The sequence below is a fragment of the Ictidomys tridecemlineatus genome, chromosome 8 (assembly GCF_052094955.1).
Source record: "Ictidomys tridecemlineatus isolate mIctTri1 chromosome 8, mIctTri1.hap1, whole genome shotgun sequence".
Classification (NCBI taxonomy): domain Eukaryota; kingdom Metazoa; phylum Chordata; class Mammalia; order Rodentia; family Sciuridae; genus Ictidomys; species Ictidomys tridecemlineatus.
Window position 1 is genome coordinate 134,779,740 of NC_135484.1, and position 22,138 is coordinate 134,801,877.

The 22,138-nt window shown below is 40.6% G+C and overlaps 1 protein-coding gene and 1 pseudogene across 1 annotated transcript; one reads left to right on the top strand and one right to left on the bottom strand.

The window, feature by feature from the left end:
- Positions 1-4,970: 4,970 nt before the first annotated feature.
- Positions 4,971-14,253, bottom strand: LOC144364709 (serpin B9-like). The gene is made up of 6 exons (XM_021733145.3): positions 13,914-14,253; positions 10,360-10,497; positions 9,423-9,540; positions 7,943-8,085; positions 6,919-7,074; positions 4,971-5,806 (listed from the first exon to the last, which is right to left on the bottom strand). The coding sequence occupies exons 1-6, from the start codon at positions 14,079-14,081 to the stop codon at positions 5,405-5,407; spliced, it is 1,125 nt and encodes a 374-aa protein (XP_021588820.3). The 5' UTR covers positions 14,082-14,253; the 3' UTR covers positions 4,971-5,404.
- Positions 14,254-19,485: 5,232 nt separating this feature from the next.
- LOC144365816 (pseudouridylate synthase PUS7L pseudogene) lies at positions 19,486-21,049 on the top strand (annotated as a pseudogene).
- Positions 21,050-22,138: the final 1,089 nt, after the last annotated feature.

The following is a 22,138-nucleotide window of genomic DNA, read 5'->3' on the forward strand; positions in this document are numbered from 1 at the left end:
CTCTCTCTTAATCCTACACCCTAAGATTTAGGATGGTTTTTCTTTTCTAAAACTCTCCTTAAGACCCTAAAGATGACCAGGGAGAGGTGACAAGTAAAAGAAAGGCCAGCGAAGCCCAAAGTTTTACTGCCTCCTAAAGTTCCTCCTCTCTCCAATTCCCAGCCCCACAGGCATCTGAGCAGGCACGAGGCTACAGTAGGTTGGCTTCCACCAGGGAACTGTCTGGATCTGCAGCTGGATCCTGGCGGACTCCCGCAGGGCCTCAGGCTGGAGGCTGGAAATTGTCCAGAGGAGTGAATCTTTCCTTCCTCCCTGGTCCCCTCCCCCAACAGCTTCCCTTTCTAGTGTGGAGGCTGCTGCCAGCTCTGGCCTGGCGCCTGCTATCCGCAAAGCGGCGCCGGACACATTGGAGAGTTTGACCTTACGCAGAGCAGCTCTGCCTTCTCTACTTCTCTATCTCATCTCGTGAGGTCTGGAAATAAATCAGTCAGCCAAACTCTGCTCCTCTCTGGGTTATTTCCCTAACCCACTACAGCCTCGACTGTGCTGGTCCAGCTGCACAGTTGGTCCAGCTGGCACCACAATCCATTCCCTCCTGAAAGATGCTGCTTCAGAGATCACTGCTTACCCTCGCTCTTGAAACCTCAGGCTATAGGGAGTCGTTCAAGAGAAAACGTTTAAAGGGGAAAGACCTCAGCATATTTCCATTATCAGGACAGTTTCTTGTCACTGAGGCTAAGTGCATGGGCCTTGGGCAGGTGCTTGGTTAGAGCAGCGCTGAGACCAGCTGGTGAGGAGGGCTCAGCTGGGCTTTGTGGAAAAGCTGTGCTGCCTTTAGTCCATGTACATGGGTGGGGGCGGGAACCAGTGGACATTAGCAGTACAATCGCTCTCCGGGGAAAGGCTCTTTGCCAGTATTCTGTGAAAAGCTTTGTTATCTGTGAAGGCTCCAGAGGTCTGAGTCCCTTTCCAAATACATAAGAGGGGAGGAAGATCAGCCACACAGTCCCCTTCCTGCAGGACTTGCCAGAACCATCAATTGTCACGGTGGCATGGTCAGCCAAGACTATAGAAAACCATGAGCTTTGATTTACTTTTAGATGTCAGGCCCCTATGAGATCTGACCTCAAACATTTCTAACAGAGATCTTACGCAGACATTGGACTCACTCTGTCCTGACCAGAGCGCAGGATTACACTATTGTATTAACACAGTCACGCGTGAGGTCTCCCTGTAGAGCCTTTAAAACATTCCAGACTTTTCCCTCTCAGCAAACCACTCAGAGAACTGCTGATGATGCCCTTGTACAACAAGTGAATAGCCTCAGTTTTGTGGTTGGTTTACTCTTAACCTCTGTGTATAGGCAAAACTGAGACAGAAAGTTTAGCATTTTAACATCCTGTTGAAAAACTAATCAGAAAAAAAAAATGTGGTTTCTCGTTCGCTTTTCAACCAAGGATTAGAAAATTACAATGTTATCTCAAATATCAGTAGGTCTTTATTTACTGTGATAAAATCCAGTAAAATGTTAATCTTTGCATGATTAACATTTCTAGGTTCAGCCTGCTTCCAACATTTGTGGTCCCCTTGATTTGACACTCTGCTGTCCACATTCTGAAATCTGAACAAGAGCCTTTTATTTGCATTTTGCACTGGGCCTCATGGATTACACAGCCTGATCTGGAGCTAGGTATAGGAAATCCTGTATATTTCCTAGCTATAAGAAATCCCACCCTCAGGAAGTTTCCAAACTAGTGCAGGCAGATGAGGAGCAGCTCATATTAATCCAGTGCACTAAATGCTTCTGCTGCAAAGTATTTAATCACACAGGTGGAGTCTTCAACCTTGGCAACGAATAGTGAAGGTTAGCTGGGGATAGGGTGGGAGAGTAAGAATGTTGGTAGGAAGGGGAAGAGTAGTAGGGAAGGGGTTTCTAGGGAGGAGATGGTGCTGTAGTTTGAATCTGGGATGTTGCCCAAAGGCCCATGTGTTGAAGGTATAGTTACCAGCCTATGGAGCTCCTTAGAGGTAAGGCCTAGTGGGAAGAAGTTAAGCCATTGGTGGTATGTCTTTGAAGGGAATTTAGGACTCCAACTCCTTCCTCTTTTGGAATAGTCAGGAAACTACAAATAATTCTGTAAGGCTAGAGTGAAGGGTGCCATTGAGAAACCGCAAGTGGGAGAGTGGAGAATAGGTTAAATCAGGAACTGCCTTGTTAGCTCTTCTGAAGGAACCTAAATCTGTATCCTAAAAGCAATGGAAAACTATCAAAGCTGATCATCAGAGACAGGTCTTCTAACTAGGCTGGACCATATATTTTAAGATCAGTGCCATCAGCTGTGGACATTCGTGTTAGCTTTTCATTGCTATGGCAAAAATATCTGACCGGAATGACAGAGAGGCAATTTTCTTTTGGCTCACAGTTTCAAAGTCTCAGTTTATGGTTGGCCAACTCCAGTGCTCCCCACCTGAGATGAAGCAGAGTATCATGGTGGAAGGATATGGCAGAGCAAAGGTGCTCAGGTCATGTTAGCAGAAAGTAACAGAGAGATCTAGGAGCCAGGGGTAACATATGCTATGAGGACACTCCCCCTCACCTGACTACAGTATAGTATAACTTTCAAATTATTGATCCATCAAATGAATCAATCCACCAATGAGGATGATAATCTAATCCTTTCACCTTTGATCATTCCTGCATTTTCTAACTTATGAGCTTTTGGGGACACACCATTTCAATGGCCAAAAACCACAAGAAAAGATGTTCTATATCATTAGTCATTCAGGAATTGCCAATCAAAGAACTACAAAACAAACAAACAAAACAAAAACAAACAACCTACCATGAGAGACCACTTCATACCTATTAGCATGATCATAATTTTTAAATAAAGAAAAAAACAGGAAATAAGGTGTTGGTGAGGATATGCAGAGAAATTGAACTCTCATACATTGCTGGTAAGAATGTTACATGGTTCAGCCAATGCAATTGTGTTTGAGGAACCAATGCATGCTTCTTAAAAAAGCTAAAACTACCCTATGCCTAATAATTCCATTCCTAGATATGTATATATGCAGATATATGGGAATGATGGGAAACTGGTATTCAAGCAAATTTACATGAATGCATTTTCATAGCAGCACTATTTAAAAATAGCCAAAGGGGTTAAAAATCCAAATTCACATCACTGGATGAGTGAATAAAACAACTGTGTTATACTCGGATAATAGAATATTATTCAGTAATAAAAAGAGACAAAAGACAGGTATATACTATAACATTAATTAACCTAGAAAACATCACACTAAGTGAAGAAGCCAGGCACAAAAGGTCACATATTATATGATTCAATTTACATGAAAAGTGCAGAATAGGTAAATCCCTGGAGACAGAAAGCAGATTCAGGGTTGCCAGAGACTGGAGGAAGGAAGGGATAAGGATTTGCTGCTTAGTAGATATGGGGATTTCTTTGGGAGCAATGAAAACTTTTGGGAACTCAATAAAGGTGGTGGGTACACAGCATCTTTATCCATCTTTAGATGATACTGGAGTGATGAAATGTGAATGTCACTGTGATAAAAAATTCTAAGAAGAACAATAAAGTTGATGATATTCAAGCATTAAAAAAGTTATAGAGCTCTTATATAATCAAATTATTTATATTGCACTGTAAGTGGCATAAGCATGTGTGAGATATAATCACAACCCTTGCAGACTTTAAGGCCTAGACGACTGAGAATAATTATTAATAAATAGTGCAACTACCATAGGCAGTTATTATTAAACTTCAAAGATGTACATCTGATTATGGAGAAGAAGATACACGTCTTGAAGAAGATGACACATGAAATGAACTTTAAGGGCTGAATGGCATTTAACTGTTGGGTTGGAGGTAAATACAATACTAGGAGGCAAGGTATCCTGGCTGCAAGGGGGTCACATGGTGAGTTCAAAGCTATTAAACCATCCAATCTGGTTGTCATAAACACTATATAAGTTGGGAACACACATTAAAGATCAGGTGTCTGTGACTCTGTCCCCTTGTGTCACCAGTGCCTATTGCAGTGCTTGTCATATACCTGGTGAACGGTGAATGCCAAAGGAAGATAAAATTAATATGTGTTAATTTTTTTTAAAAGTCCTGGTGCCAGGAAAACTGGAATAGTAAGTAGCAGTAGTATTGACATGGCTCCCAGGCTACCAAGTGGAGCAGCCAACCTACTGCTCTATGCTGAGAAGCTGCAGCAGTCATGGACTGGTGGAGCATAGGAGTTTCAGTCTGAGTGGTTCAGCAAGCTTGGCCTGTGGCTTTGTGGAGCCCACCACACAGATGCAGCAAGCTAGCACCCAGGAAGGCCAACTCCAGGTGAGCTAGCTCCAGCCAAGTCAGCGCCCAGGCCCGCTGACCTGTCATTCTTTACCTGCCAGAGATGGGCACTGTATAGATGCCAGCTACAAAAGCCTGCTCCCCACAGCACTGCAACCCCATCTATAACTTCAACCTCCCGTTTCTTGACCTGCCACAAGAAAATGGAAGTGGGGCAGGCTTGAATGAAAGTTGGAACTCAGAAATTGATCAATAGCATTCTTAGATTTCCCAACCCTAATTAGCATACGCTTGGACCAAAAGCAGTGAACCAAGTGCAATATAAAACCCTAGACCTGGACACTCTTGTCAGAGAAAACCTGCTCTCATGTTCCTGCTTGCAGTGAAAGAATGTTCCTGTTCTTCAATAAGTTCTACGTTTACACTCTCTCATCCAGGTGTGTGAATTTCATTCATTGACTTCACAAGACAAGAAACCGGAAAGAGGAAGAAATTGAAGGTGAGCTGCTAAGGTCTATTGCAATAATGTGGCCATGCTCACCATTAAGAACCACAACACTTCTCAGCTATAGAACCCCACAGCTTGTGCAGACACCACCTGCCAAGAGAACTAGTGAATCAAATTTCATTTCAAGATTCTGGTTTCAGTATTCAGCTGCATTTATTATTATTGAGCTAGTCAGGTTAAGGCAAGTGTGTGGCAAGATGTGAGGTGCCACGAAAGCACAGCATAACACCGCGTGTGAAATGAGTAGGAAATACATTTGGAAATACAGCTAGGAAATCTTTGCAAACTATCCTATGGCATCTGTACTGCCTTCATCCTAAATACAACAGGAAATCAAGACAGCCTATTATTTGCTAGAATCCTGGTTCCGTGGTACAAATGAGTGGGCAGTATGGGGACAGCTGAGTGTGGTGCATTATGAGATCATGCCGGCAAGTGGTTCAGAAGGTTTAGGACCCTGCCCTCAATTTCGTAATTGATTCACGTATAGGCCCATCCTTATGGAACTATAGAGAGAATCTGGGGACAGTGAAAGATGGAAACTCTCCATGCAAAGGAAATACAACCCTTAGGGAGATGAGAACCTGCCACAGAACAGAAGGGTATTAGTTTTGTTATGCCTAATGAAGAAGAGGAAGGGGTGGTCAGCACGGAACCTCCGTAAATAGGCTGAACAGTTGTCCATCTCTTCGCCCGTAACCGCTGCAGCCTCAGTACCTTCTTCATTCACCTCCACGACACTCTTGTGCACAACCTTGGACAGACACAGGTCTGTCTCAGTTGACATGGCAGAGAAGTCAGCCTGGCCCTGTTGGAAGGCATCGACCATTCCCAGATGCTGAAGCACAGACTTCATGTCATAATCCTCCTGCAGTTTAAATCTCGGAAGGAGAACTTCCACGTCAATATTCTTCATAGAGGCTGCCTTGGTCCAGGCTATGAATTTCTCAAAAGTCAGGTTATGTTCCACCTGAAAGACCAGAATCACAGGTTCACATTCAGACTTCAGTGCATATCTACAGACCACACAGACATTTCCATGAACATTCCATGTTGACTGTCCACTCAGGATGGGAGGCTTCTTTAGCTGCCTGAAAGTTTGTGAGGGCTCTGACCTGTCCACCACCCCATGTGCTATCCCCTATGTGACTTCCCTGCAGGAAGACTGTGGCTGCCCCTCCTTATCCACCCACTGTGGATGTGTCATTCTTACAGGTGTCCACGCCCAGTGGATGGTGCTTATCTAGTGGTATTTGTTGGTTGGAACAAGGCTTAGTTTTGAAGACAATGAACCATGGCTGGTAAGAAAAAAAGGCTGGAAAAGGAAGGGCTCTCAGTGTGAGCCCCTCCAGGAGAGGATATCTGCCTAATGTGGGATGTGACACTGTTTGTGGAAATTCATTGTCCCAGTTGGGAGCTGGACAAAGGAAGAGCCCACAGGGTGGCTCTGCTTACAGACTCCTTAGGTCATCCCTTTCCACTGCCACCATTGAGAGGATGGTTGGCTTTCTCTCTATAGGGATCATACCACAAGGAAGCAAGGAGGACAGGGATGGGCCATTTGGGGCTGTCTCTGGTTCTGCCATCTGAGCATTGGACCTCACACCTGCCTAACTGCCACCACTCTCCCCTTCCTGCTTTGTTAGGTCAAAGTGTAGGATTGTCTCAACCTCTAGCATAGGTTCTTAGAATTTAAGTAAGATGCTGACAATGGTGATGCCGATGAAACCCATCTGGAGAGAGTTTACTGTTTGTCAGGCAACATGCTAAGTTGTTAGAGAAGCTGCCCCCCACTCTGTCCTCTCAACACCACTATCAGGCTCACATCATCATTTTCCAATTCTAGCAATGAAAAAGCTGAGGCTGAGTTGGGTTATGTCATTGCAAGGGCCTCACATAGTGGAAGCCAGTCTTGAACAAAACTGTGCTCTGCAGGCTGAGTTTGTAGGCATCACTCACTTGAAGGGCTAACACAAAGGTCGGAAATGGTGGTGGAGCTTTCAAGAAAAAGAGCCAACAGCATAACCACATTCTTGCCTCAGAAATTCTGAGTGCAAAGGACTGCAGCCCCTCCTGACTCACCGAGCTGAGATCCACACCATCGTCTGGGAGCAGAATGATCATGCTCAGCTCCTTGCCGACGTAGGGCAACTCCAACACCTGTGTGTGCACCTCATTTACATAGCCAATATTAAAATAAGTTTCCTGACACATCATCTGCACTGGTATTTCCTCCTTCTGGGAGGGATGAACAGATGAGCACAGAATTTAAAACAGTACAAAAAGTAAATGAATGGTGATCCAGCACTGCTAAAAATTAATAGTTATCTAAAATATGCCTTTCAAAGAGGGGGAGGAGTTAATGCATTCAAGCTTCCTATTGCATTAAATTTATATTTTAAGGGATTAGGGAGTTAGGTAAACTATTTTTATTTCTGCTTTAATTGAAGTTATACCTCATAGTTGACTAAGTCTTTTACAACTCATTTTTAATAATTGAAAGCAACAAATGTTGAATTAATAATGATAGGTTATTATTAACAACAACTCAAAGGAAAGCTTATTTTAATTTTAAAAAATTGAGTAAAAGGCTGGGTTGTAGCTCAGTGGTAGAGGAGAAGTACAAGGCCCTGGGGTTGATTCCCAGCAATGAAAAAGCATAAAAAAAAAAACACATCAAAAAAACTTAAATAAAAAAAATGTGTAATCACATTCCCTTGTTTGACCTGTCCCATGTTTGACATGTGTGTGTACACACACACACACACACACACACGCACAAACACACCCCCCACACACATATATAAATATCTCACCTATTTTTTCTTTATTATCTAAGCACCTGGGTTTACAGGAACCTACAGTTTCCAGAATTAATAGTAGCAATACATGCATAAGAGTTATCAGAAGTAGTAAGGCCTGTAAAGGTTGCAAACAATCACACACAAAAATTATTATTTTTTCATATAATATTTAGTGAATTTAAAATTCATTAAGAGAGATAATAAATTTGAAATTATTTTTAACCATTTATATCTTACAAAGTTAAAATTTTCTATTCAATTTCTTCACTAGACTAGCATGATATTTTAAAGATTCTCCCTACCTGGTTTATTTTAAAGGGCATTTCACATGTGCATGTTTTGTTAAATGGCTCGTCCCATGTTCCTTTGAAGTAGATGGCATTGACAAGAACCAGCCTGGCCTGCTCATCAATGGAGTTAGGTGGCAGCAACACTTGAATTTTTCCTTTTAGGTTAAAGCAGAGACTATCAGTTGCTTTTTATGAACCCTTGGTGAATAAGCATGACACGATGTCTTGGAGTCCAATTGCGTGTTCTGATGGTTATAGTGTTCTGATGGTTATGTACAAAAGTTAAAAATTCTAGCTATGAGTGGTACTGATGACAATAGACACTGGACGAGCCACCAAGTTGAACATGGCAAAAGACTTCCAAGTCCCTGGAGGAAAGCAGATTGGGACAAAGCAGAAACTTGACACAAGGTTGGAGAAGAAGACAAGCAGCAAAGGAGAGAGGGGCTGGGTAGTAGCTGGCATTACCTGCTGTGGGTAAGAGCAGTGTCAGGTCTAAGGCCCTGTGGTCAGAACCAGTTCTAACATTGTACAGCTACCTGGCAACATTTCTGGGGCAGACAGAATGGATGGGTCCACACAAAGGGCATAGGAGGAGTTTCTGGAAACTATTGGAAAAGATATTATGTTTGCATCCTCTTGGTATCCCTGGAACAGATAATGATTTGGGTAGGTGAAGGTACTTCCTTCTTACCCTGGATATCAAAGGGTATGTTTCCAAGGAACTAAGAATATTACTTGCTAATTTGCTGCCTCAAGAGGCACAAGAAATAAAGATTCTAAGAAGAAACTGAGGAAAGAACTACCTCTATTTTTTACCATTTCATTTGTTAGCAGAAATACAGAAATACAGATGGTACAAGTGTCTGAATGGTTCAAACATCAAACCATCACTGATCTTGGGGATGTTCTTAGTCTGTGCAATGAATCAGCCATGTGGCTCAACATCAGGCTCCGTGGTTGACTAATGTAGTCTAGGCTTTTCAAGTCTCATGAAGGGCACTTGAGTGAGAGATAGGAAAGAAGCAGTAGAAGTCAGGTTCACATGTGAAAGTGGGAGGAATGTAGTCCAAACTGACCCCAGGAAGAGGAGGGCCAAGGGCATGACTTGGAGAAGAGCTGGCCACTGATCTTCCCCCAGAGAGGACAGTCAGCTGCCATGTGAACATTACAGGACAGTGACAGTATGTTGTAATGTAAAGGATTACATGGGAAATCTGGCCTATGAGTTTTTTTTTTTTTTTAACACTTTTATCAGTCACTCTGGTTCCAGGAGAACTGATAGCATTAATCCTCTGGTTTTGAAAACCTGAGAATTGATCAGATTTTCCTTGAGCTACTAGGGTTCACACACACCATGAGGCTCAGCCAGGCAACCTTGCTCTGACCTCCTGCAACATCAGTGATATTAGCAGTGAGGAGATGGGGGAAACTAGAGGAAGATAGGACAGAGCTGGGGTGGGAGGAGATGGGAATGACTCATAATTCTGACCTTTTGTCTCTTTTGAGACCCAGCTGTTTACATGCTCCCTGGACTCCTCTGTAGCTTCAGCAAAGGACAGCAGCTCCAGCTCCGCATGATAGAACTGAAGACAGGACTCCTTAAATGTCTTTGGAGAGAAAAGTGTTCAGTAAGGCCATGTTGCTAAATAAAAAATGTCAGTGAGCTTCAAAACATTCTCAATGCCAGCTATATGCTTTTTAAAATTAAAAAGAACACACAGATGTTTTAAATATGTTCACATCTTAAGCTACTAGATGTTGAAATATTTAAGTTTGTAAGGAAGTATGTCCTGAGCCCTGAATAACCTGAGATATATACATGAAATATTATAAAATTTATATATGGCATAATTTGAAACAATACAGGTATGATTATAGAATCAGGAGTCTTTAAAAAAATATACGAGAAGTTTCTCAACTTCTCTAGGTTTTGTTTCATTGTTTGCTTGTGTTAGAAGCACTGGGGATTGAGCCCAGGGCTTTAAGCATACTAGGCAAATGTTCTATCAAGCAGCTATGTCCCAAGGCATTGTTTTCTTTTTCTTTTTTCCATTTCTTTTTCGTTACAGGGATTGAACTCAGGTGCACTGGACCACTGAGCCACATCGCCAGCCAAATTTTGTATTTTATTTAGAGACAGGGTCTTACTGAGTTGCATAGCTCCCTGATGTTGCTGAGGCTGGCTTTGAACTCATGATCCTCCTGTCTCAGGCTCTTGAGTCTCTGGTGCATGTGCCAGTGCGCCAGTCGTTTTGTTTTTGAGATAAGGGTATCACTAGGTTGCCCAAGCTGGTCTCTATCTCTACATTCTTCTGCCTCAACCTCCCAAGTGTGCCATCCTGCCTGGTCTCTAGGGTCTCTCTTTTGGGTTTTATATCACCAGGTATTTTAAATACAACTTTTATTGTTCTACTGATTCAACTTACTGAGAGGAAATCACAGGTCTTCTCTCCAAAGAGCCTGTTGGCTGTTGTAAGCAAGTACTTTGAGCCAGGCTTGTTCACTTGGGTGAGAAGCATCTGGAAGTTTTTATGGATGTCTTCCTCTGTGTTTAAAGACAGTGCCTGTGAAGGAAAGCAAGAGAAAACTATCAATTTTGATCTCAGTCTTAACTAGAATTTGCAAACAATTTTTTTTCTCAAATACTGCATGAAATTATCCTTTGTGAGGAATTAGTTCCTAATTGAGATGTGACACTGGTGGGATAGATGAATAGAGGGACCAGGAAACTGGTAAGTAAAAGATATGGCTCTTCCACTTGCACAGAACTCTCTGCATAGTTTATAGATGAGCAATGGAAAAAAAATGAAAGGGCAAGAGAGGTTCAGATAAGGGACTATTCTTAAGTCCTTCATCCCAGGGACACCATAGATGTATCAAAAATAGAGGAAAACTTGCCTCTACAATTTTTCCCCCAAAAACCATGTAGTTCAAAACACTAAAAATTCATGAAAAAATTGGACAGGAATGCAATCATAATGATAACTTCAAAAGGAAATGAAAGTATAAAAATGAGCAGTGAGATACATATGAACAAAACGGAATACTTAAAATAGTATGCTATAGAGATTATATATATATATATATATATTTATATACACACATATATTTTATTATACATCATATTTCATAAAATGTGTCACATACTAAGCCATAAAAAAGTTTTAATTGACTCTGAAATACAGAAAATACACAGTTTATATTCAATGACCTCAGCATAGGGAACTAAATGTAAATAACACTACAAATAAAATACCAACACCATGGAAATTAACCTATTAAGTAACTATTGCAAATACTTTCTAAATAAATGATTGTTAAGAATTACTTGAAGTACTATTCTAAATATGTAACAGATGTTTTAGCAAATGATCAAAATAAAAGTTATATTGGGGCTGGGGATGTGACTCAAGCAGTAACTCACTCCCCTGGCATGTACAGCACGCTGGGTTCAATCCTGAGCACCACTTAAAAATAAAATAAAGATGTTGTGTCCATCCAAAACTATAAAATAAATATTAAAAACAGCATTAATTTTTTCATATTGCCAAGGAAATAATGAAATAGCAAAATTTCCAACTCAATGTTAGAAAAGATACAGAAAAATTACTAAGGATTTTAGGGAAAAACATAAAATGGTCAATGAGCCTAAAAACTGGTTCTATGAAAGAAAGCACACATGTTCACACAAAGTAGACAGGCATCAGCAACTGCAAGAAAAAGTACCTAGAAGGCAAGTAATAAGTGGAAAACAGATTACACAGAAATGCATACAGATGAATTGTTAATAAATGAAAGCTAAATTATTTTCATCAAAGTGTAAGTTATGAATTACCAAGTGAATATACAGAGATGTGGACATGGGTAAAAGTTGCTCAATGGGCACTGAGTTACATATAGGAGCAAGAGATTCTGGTGGCTGCTGCACAGTAGATGTGACTACAGAGAATGATAATGTGGGGTACATTTCAAAGAATTGCAAGAAAAGATATTGTATGCTTTCACCACAAAGAAATGATAAATGATTGAAGTGATAGATATGTTTACCTGATTTGAACATTACACAATGTACATATGAATTAAAACATCACATAATAGTTACCCTGTAAATATGTATAATCTTTATGTTTCTGGGTATCAGTTAAACAGTTATTTTAATTTAAAAAGTGCCCCCCCCAAGGAATCTAAATATACAGATATACAAAGAAGAAACAATAAAAGATAAGATTCTTGAAAGCTGTAGATGATCTTTGGAGGGAATTTTTTTTTTTCTAAAAATATTCAACAGCTATATTTCTCATGCCATACACAGTGTCCTATAACATGGAAAAAGATAAAACGCAACTAAATTCATTTCATCAAGTTTATAGATTATTAAGAAGAAAATCTGTCAAAAATAGAACAAAATGCCACTGAATTATAGGCTGTAAATGTGTTAAGATGGCAAATTTTATATGTGTATTTTACCACAATTGGAAACTAAAAGCTAAAAGCAATTTCACCTGAGACGGTGATATCACTATGATAATAATAGCTAACTCATGTTGAACATTTGCTTTAGATGAATTATCTCACTGAATCCTCCCATTAATTGAAAGAACATTTATGCAAAGAAAAATACAGTAGGTCATCAAAGTATAAAAATTAAATACAAAATGTGGACATGAGACTGGAAGAAAGTGTCTCTCATTCTCAGAGAGCTGCCTCTGCAGAGTGAGTCCTTAGGGACTTTTAATTGTTTTTCTACTTTCCTTTTAAAAGCTTTTTTTTTTTTTTTAAATAATGGTGTCTTACCACTTACAACATGAAGGAAAACAAATAACCTTTAAGGAGATTGCTGCAGCCTTACAGTTTCCCTTCTGGCTATCAGCAGTAAAGTGTATGAGCATGTGCTTATCATCCAGTTGAACCCTGGGGGTATGCAGATCTCCCAAGTCACATCTGATAAAGTCACAGGCAATAGTTTTCTTTTTGAAATATATGTACTAGATCATCCTTTTCTATAGTCACCAGAACATCCTGCTCCTAACCTACTGTAACTTAATGCCCATTGACCAACCTTTCCCTCCCTTCTTGTTTCTTCACTTTCATTTGGGAATTCATAATTCACACTTTGTTGGAAAGGGGCTCTCAGTGGGCATAAAACCTAGAAAAAAATCCCAAGACTTAGGCAGAGAGAACTTCCTCTATGCATAAACCTTCACTCCTTTATCAGAGCAGCAAAATTATTAAAACAAGCAGACATCACTGAAAAGGGTCCTCCAGGAAACAGAAAGTCACCCTGCATCATCAGTGCCTAATACTCCCATCATAAAGGTGTGAGCAGGGGTAGAGCTCAACAATGACACAAGTTTTTAGGCTTTTTCTCAGGCACCTGTCTCCCCTCCCCCCCCCCAAAAAAACCCCTTAAGAGACAGTGACTGATTTGTAATCATTTCTAGATGTTCACTGAATGCTTTTTCATTATAGCTACTCAGGTTTCCATGAAGTGAGTAAGAACACACCTGTTAATCTTCCTTTGCATATTTTGTTTATCTCCCCACTCAGCAAGGCAGGTTGGTAGAGAAACAAAGCAAAACTTACTAACCTTGCTCATCAATGAATAATTACAGTTGCAAACCTTTACTCCAATAAAAAATACATATTAAAAAATACATATTAGCAACCCAGGATCTCAGGCATGCTAAGCACATGCTTTACCGGTGAGCTATACCCCAAATTCTCATCGTCATTTCCTAAACAAATTGCAAGACAAATTTGTGAGAGTCTCCTCCAGATTATTAATTGGGGAAACTAACCCTGCCACCCCTCAAAAAATTTCACTGGAGGAGACTCCTCGCCTTTCTCCCTTCCTGTACCCCTCTCCCTGAAATGGTCCAGGCTCACCCCTCCTTCCTCATCAGTTCTGGAAAAGCTCAAGGAGAGATAAAAGTCAAGCCTTGCAGACCAGTATCTCTTCCAGGGTGACAGGAAAGCTTACCTGAGCCATCTGGACCTTGGTGTTGCCCTTTGCCCCCAGGAGGACCATGGCCAGGGCAGAGGAGATGCTCAGAGGAGAAAAAAACACATTTTGTGAAGGTCTGTCTTGACACAGCATCTTCAAAACCTGGCAGGCAAAGGTGCCATTTGCTTTTGAAAGAGAATCCATGATCCAGGGTCTGGGGGCAAAGAAGACAGAGAAACACAATGAAATGGGGCTCAGAACACTGTGTGTGGTCTCTGCTTGGCTTTCACTTTTCTAGTGAACACAGCTATGGAAGTAGATTATGCATGTGAGGAAAGGGCTGGTCTCTGTAGAACAGCACACTGGCAAGGCATGAAAGAGCAGAAAAGCATGCAGGGAACAGCAGGTGACAGGTCAAAACAAGAGCAGGGAGTGGTAGGTGTGAAGTCAGAGGAGGTGGAGTGAAAACACCAGTGGGCAGCTCTATGCAGTAAGACCCTCCCTCACCAGGGGCTGGCCTTAAACCTTGGGAAACCTCCCTGACTCCTTCCCATTTATTCAAGGTCCCCCCAAACCTATTGTCCAGGCCTGCCTTCAGACCCCTCCCAAATCTTTCTACCCTACTCTACTTCTCCAGCCCCTGTGACCCTGTGCCTAGTCCAGACCACCTGCCTCCTCTGCAGAGCCTCTGACCTCCCTACCCCTAGGCTCTCCATTGTGATCAGCCCTTGCTCACTAAAATGCAATTATAGTGGACTGGGGAGCCTCAGAACATTGGCTCCCCCATCAGAACCCCAGATGGACAGACACATAGCATCCTGAGAAGGATGTATTATCTTGATCCTATGACCTTCCCTTAAATCTCCAGTGGACCTGGAAATAAGCTCAAAAATGCCTTTTCTAAATGGCTTCCCATCTGCCTGGCCCCATCCCCTGCTCCAGCCTCCCACCTCTCACAGCTTCCACCTCTACGCTCCCTGATCCCCCCATCACCTCTGAGCCTTGAAAAACAGTGATATCCAACTTAAAAGACTCCCTACACCATTCCTGTCACCAGGCTCCAATCACTCCCTCCTCCCTCCTAGGCTCAGCACCAGGAGACCTCTGATGTCCTAGTCTAGAGCTCCCCACTCCCCCACCCTGACTCTTCACTCCTTATTGTAATTCTTTGTCTCTTCTATTGTTAGACCCACAAGACTGGCTGCTCCTGCAGGAAAGGTGCCTGGTAAGGTAAGGCAGAAGTCATGCTGTGACTCCCTGAGGAGAGGAGAGGGGAGAATATAGGGCCATTAGGAGGGAGCTGTGTTGGAGCTTGAACCCCCACCTGGATGAGGGCCAGGGCCAGCCAGGGGCAGGTAAGAGGCAAGCAGAGAAGCAGGAGGCTGAGCAACATCTTTGTCTTTTGGAATTGCACTGCACTGCTCTGGGAACAGCTCCTGCCTTCTGGGATTCTCTTGTTTTGCTCACATTCCATGTTCCAGGATCCCACCTCCCATCTGGGGCCTCTGGTTTCCAAAACTTGGTTGCATCAGGTTACCCTGCTAAACCCCGCCCAGAGCAGAGAAACCCTCAACTGCCACCTTCTGCACCAAGGCCTCTTCTACTTGCAGTGCCTGGGGATAAGGACCTCGGAATCGCAAGACCAGGACCCTGATGTTGCGGTCAGGGGGGTTCAGCCTGGAGACTCAGCACTGGCAGAGATCTTTAATCAGCCCTGATTGGCCGCAGGAAATTTCTGGGGAGGTGTCCTGGGTGAACTGCGACTCTGCCAGGATAGGGCCTACTCAGGAATTGGTCACTATCCCCTCCTCCTGCAGCTAGCCTCGCCTTGGTGACCCACCCCATTTAAGCTTCAGCACCTGGCCACAAGCCAAGTGGAGCTGTTGTGCACTGCCTTCTCAGGGAAACCGAAAGAAAAAGGAACATCCAAAATCAACAGGAAGAGGCTGGGGCTGGGGAAGGAAACAAAACATAGAACTCTGGTCTTTCCTGCTTCCAGAAAGAAAGGCAGAATGAGAGGCTGGGATTTTAGGGGAGGAAAGTCCTGTCAATGTGAGCTCCTGCCTGACAGGAAGGAGGGATTCCTCTGGATGGATGTGTCTGTTTCTCTTACAGGCTGTTGGTGGGAATGTAAATTAGCTCCATCAGTATGGGAATGTAGGGAGGTTCCTCAGAAACTAAAATAGGACTACCGTTATGATTCAGTTATACCGCTCTTCTCCAAGTGTATGTGAAGGAATCAAAGTCAGCATAGTTCAGAGACAGCTGCATCCCCACGTTTATCCCAGCACTGTTCACAAAAGCCAAGTTATGGAATGAGCCTCGGTGCCTGTTAGCAGTTGAATGGATAAAGAAAATATTTTATATATATATATACACACACACACACACATATATTCATATATGTGCATATATATGGCTCAGTTTATTCAATCATAAATAACTAAATAAGTTAATTTGCATGAAAATGGATGAAACTGGCGATCATCATTTTAAGCAAAATAAATTAATCTCAAAAAAACCCAATATCTCACTTTTTTCTCTCGTATGTGGAATGTAGGGGGCAATAAAAAAAGACATGAAAGTAGGGACTAATAGGGAAGGGGAATAGGACCAGAGGTATGGCATGGGGTGACAAGAGAATTTAAGAAGTAGGGTGGATCTAATGAAAATTCGAATATGCTTGCATAAAATTGCAACAGAGAAACCCATCTTTTATATGCTTTCTATCCACTCATAATTGTTTTAAAAATGTTTTCAAAAACTGTTGGTTCTAGCTCCTCCCCCAATAATTAGTACTAGTCCAGGACCCTCATAGGGAACACAAGTGTCCTAACTCTTAGCAACTGAGCTCTTCCAACTTCTGGTGCTTAGGCTGTGGTGCTGGTATATAATCAGCTCTAGTCTTCTCTGGCAATGTGAGAGAAACAGATACTGAGTCCAATGGCTCAGGACATAACTTGTGTTCATCAGGAGGTGCAGAGCAGGGGCCACTTTAAGCAAGTTGATTTAGTAGTTCATGTCAGCCAAGAGCCACACTCTTCCCTGTCCCTCTTTGTATCAGCTTCATCTTCAGAATGGAAGCAATTGGAAATATTTCATGTTGACATGTTGTTGTCCCCAGGAAGACAACAGACAAAATGACTTCCTCTGAAGCAGGGAACCTTTCCCAGAAGCTTGTTCATGAGCAGATCACCCCACCTGTTTCAAATTAATGAAAATTAGTGTTCTCTCCTGAGGGCCAGAATTAAGGTGAGGCAAGACAGATGTTTACCACCAAACATTTAGGAGGCACACTTTCTTAGGTGCCAACTCTGCATTTACATCACCCTGAAAGTTAGGGCCTCTTTTAATTTTGCACCCTAGGTGCCATAACTTTTTTTTTGTTGTGGTTTTTTTAATAACACCTTTATTAAAAAATCATGCCTGTAATCCCATTGGCTAGGGAGATAGAGGCAGGAGGGTCTAGAGTTCAAAGCCACTCTCAGCAACTTATCAAGATCCTGACTCCATCAAAACTCAAAAGGACTGGGAATGTGGCTCTGTGGTTAAGTGCCTGTGGCTTCAATCCCTGGCATCCCAAAACAAACACATAAATAAATAAACAAACATAAATTAACACCTTTGCATAGACAAATATGCATACCCTTCTATTTATAAGTATTCTGAGAGGTCTAAATTAAGTTACTGGCAGGATGGAGGGAAAAAAAGGGTCAGAGTTTAACTGATAGTTTCAAGCTAAACCAATGAAGAAAAAAAATCACTGCTGCATATTTTTCCCCATATTTTCAAAATTAGCCATCAAGACAAAATTGCATTCTGTTTGTATGCTCTACCAACCAAGAAGCCACAAAACTTGTCTGTAACAGATAAGATATACCTATCCCAGGTCTTTGTTCCCTTCATGTTTCAACCTGGACCCCCAAGGTTAATGATGGCCTGATGTTTCAAGTATTCTGGTGCCTCTGCACCAGTTGAACTGAATGCCATATTTTAGTCCTTTTATTGTTGCTAAAACACAATACTACAGACTGGGTTCATTATGAAGAAAAGAGGTTTAAAGTAGGGCCAAATCTTCACCATGTTGGACTAGAATCTGACTTCCTTAACAAGATCCTCTAAAGCACAAGAAGTAAAATCAAGAATCAATAAATGAAATTCATATCCCATTTGATTCAAATGTATGATATGTAAAGATCATTGTATTGTCATGACAACTAATAAAAAAAGAATAAATGAAATGGTATCAAAGTAAAAAGCTTCTTCTCATCAACAAAAATAAAAACTTGAAGTGAGAACCTACAGATTGGGAGAAAATCTTTCGCATATGCACCTCAGATAAAACATTAATCTTTAGATATATATAAAAAACTTAAAAAACATAGCACCAACCAGCCAACCAACAAACAAAACCCAATCAATAAATGGACTGAGGAACTGAACAGATGCTTCACAGAAGAAGAAATACAATTATCAACAAATTTATGAAAAAATGTCCAACATCTCTAGCAATTAGAGAAATGCACATCAAAACTAAGATTTCATCTCACTCCAGTCAGAGTGGGAACATTAAGAATACAGGCAACAATAAATGTTGGTGAGGATGTGGGGGAAAAGGTACATTCCTACATTGCTATTGGGACAGCAAATTATTGCAATCACTATGGAAAGCAGTATGAAACTTCCTCAGAAAACCCAGAATGGAACCACCATTTGACACAGCTATCCCACTCCTCAGTTTATACCCCCAAAGATTTAAAATCAGCATACTACAGTGATGTGGACATGTCAATGCTTATAGAAGCTCAATTCACAATATCTAAACTATGGAACCAAATGTGATGTATATCTATATATAGGTATATATCACATTCCATCATATATATATATATATGATGGAATATTACTCAGCCTTAAATACAAATGAAATTATGGCATTTGCAGGTAAATGGATGGAGTTGGAGAATATCATACTAAGCAAAATAAGCCAAAAATCCAAAGGCTGAATGTTTTCTCTGATATGCTGATGCTAATTCCCAATGGGAGGAGGGGCTGGGAAGAATAGAAGTACTTTAGATTAGGGCATGAAGGGAGGAGAAGGGATATGCGGATAGGAAGGATTATAGAATGAAACAGACATTATTACTTTAAATACACATATGACTGCATGACCAAAGTGATTCTACAATATGTACAATCAGAAAATTGAGAAACTGTACCCCATTTATGTATGATATATCAATGCATTCTACTGCCATGTATAAATAACTAAAACAAGTTAAAAAAAAAGAAAAGAAGTTTATTTTGGATCACAGTTCTGGTCCAGGTTCAAGGGTTCTTATCTTCAATGGCCTACTTGATGGCAATTATCACAGATCAAAAACAAGAAGGGGCAGAAGTATGCCTACACCTGGACATACATGTGGGAATCATGCATGTGTCCATGACCAGGTGATCCTGCGGTCACCCTGGATAAGAAGATAGTGAGCCAGATGTTATCCCTGAATAACAAAGAGTCATCAGGAGAGACAGGATGGCAGCAGTTGGTAATGTCTGATGGCATGATCTGCAAGGAAATGGGATTTTTTGGAGGCATTATCACTTAAGAATGGAGGAGGATACAGATTATAGAATCAGGTTTAGTTCTTTGTGGTTCATCAGGGAGCATGTTGGATTTCAGGGCACTGAAAAGCTTGCTGTATGACTTTATTATCATGGAGACCAATTAACAAGACATTGATGAACCAATTAATAAGACTGGTAAAATACCTGAGCTGAATCATTTTGCCAAAAAACCCCAAAACTGGATCTTCAAAATGTGTCCTTTGAAGATGAAGTAACCAAGAACTTAATACTTTAGCTAGGTGCTCTGATGGTGACCAAAGACATCAGTCTGATTTAGAAGAAGGTGATACCATCAGTGATAGGACTTCCAAGTGTGAAGAAGAAAAAGCTGATGTTTTTAAGCTTATTTTTAGATGAAAAAAAAAAGAATTACAGAATCAGTTTGCCTGTGATGTAAGAGAAGCAGAATTCAAAAACTGAACTATTGGGCCATCTCAGGAATTCTCATTAGGCAGGATCCTTGACATAAACAAAGGGTTATTTTACGCAATGCTGTTAAGCAGAAATTTCCTTTCTTGGTAACTGTTGGAGAAAACAGTGAAATTCTTATAAACCAAATCTTAAGTATAAATCTTTGATATCCAAACAAGAATCACTTGAGTTTTTAAAATATTTGGATGCAAAGAAAGAAAATTCCAAAATTGCCTGTAAGCCAGATATAAAGACCACAGAAAAGCTATCATTTTGTCAACAGAAGTTTGGAAAGCTTGTAGAAACCAAATCTTTTCCTGAACAGAATTACAGTGCTGGTGATCTAAATGTCGTGAGAACAGAAAGATTTTTTGAAAAAAACAAAAAACAAAAAACACACTGCAGTACAGGAAAAGGTCTCTTCTTGAATAAAAACAGGAAAAAAAGTTATACATACAGCTTTGACTCTATGAAAAAAAATCTGGAGATGTTTGAAGTGGTAGATTTTTAGCTATTAAACTTGGAATGATTCCTTCAGATTTTAGTTATGTAGGCCTTAAAGACAAGAAAACTGTCACCTGTTGAGCAGTGGTTGTAGAAAACTGACTTCAGGGAAGTTGACAAATATTGGAAAAAAAATTGAAAAGAAAAGAATGAATGTCCCATAGACTTGGACAGCTCAAAGGGAATCACTTTGATATTGTCATCAGAAATTTACAAAATCACATAAATGATTCTGGAAATCTGAAAAAGAGAATTTTGAAGGCAATAGAAAATAATCAAAATTTTGTGACTTCCTATGGACCACAGAGATGTGGAAAGGGAAGGAATGTTCATACAGACCCAATTGGATTGGCTCTGCTGAAGAATGAAATGCTAAAGACCATAAAATTATTTCTTACACAAGAAGACATGGATAATCTTATGAATAAAGCCAAGAAATATTTTCTTCAAACTGAGGATGCTAAAGGCACACTTTGACTGATGCCTGAATTCAAAGAGAACATGGGTTAGAGTCATTGTATCACTTTCGCATGACAGAGTAGGGTTATATCCAGGCCTGGTTCTCTTTTCCCCATTTCATGTGTTCTTCCAGTACTTGGATACAATATTCTATATCAAAAGAATCAATTTGAGCAGTGGTACCATGAAATACTTAGCAGACATGGACTATAAACACATAGGTTTAATGTACCTACTCTGAAAAGGAAGATACCAGAATGCTATAGTCAGATTTTGAAACATGCCCAGCACCTCTCATACCAATGGATGGGAGATTATGATGCTAAAATGAAAGCTTCTTACATCAATGAGTCAACTTGATCTCTTTTGATCTTCAGGCTTCATGCTATGCCACAATTTGAGAGAAACAATAAAACATAATGTTTAAAAACTGATATCCTTTACACATATAGGTCACTCTGAAGGAAAGGGAACTAAAATTTTTGGAGTATGTATTGATGTCACCTTTAAATTTCACAACATCCCAAGAAGCTGGAATCTGATGCTTTAAAGTTCCAGGAGACTTATAGCAAATAAGTGTCAGAGTCTGAATTAAGATGTATGTGAAAGCCTATGTTCTTTCTATTTTAGGGTGCTTCAGTGAACTTTTCTATGTTATAAAAGTTCTAATTTTTCTAAACAATTAGGAATGTATATCACTGTAAGCTAACACTTAAGAAAAAAATTGTGAAATAGAATTCATATCCTCTTCCTTCTTCCTTAGAATGGAGATGAAACTAGGTTGCAATGAAATAATTCGTGGTTGGAGAGAAACAGATGAAGCATTTCCTAATTAATAATGTCATCCATTCCTCTTTTGAAATTATTGCTCATAACTATATATAAAGAAATTATCCATCTTTATGATAGCTAATCCTTTATAAGATAATCTTTGATAAGGCTTAAATAAATATTTTCATATAGTTATGATACATATGTGTATATTGACCCCTAACTTTTTGGGTTATTATTTGAAACACACTTTAGAGTCAGATCTGTGCTCAGATACAGCTCTGATAATTTATCAGTGACTTTGCATTGCCACAGTCTGGTTGGGCACAAATCACGAGCCACTGAAGCAGGAACAAACTTTATTTCTGAACTCCACCAGCACACTCCACACACACTCCCCGGGAATTCTTTCGAATGCCACGTGGCTCGTCCAGGAACCAGCAGCCGGAAATATCTCTCCTCTGGCACTTCCCAAACCAATGGGATCTTTT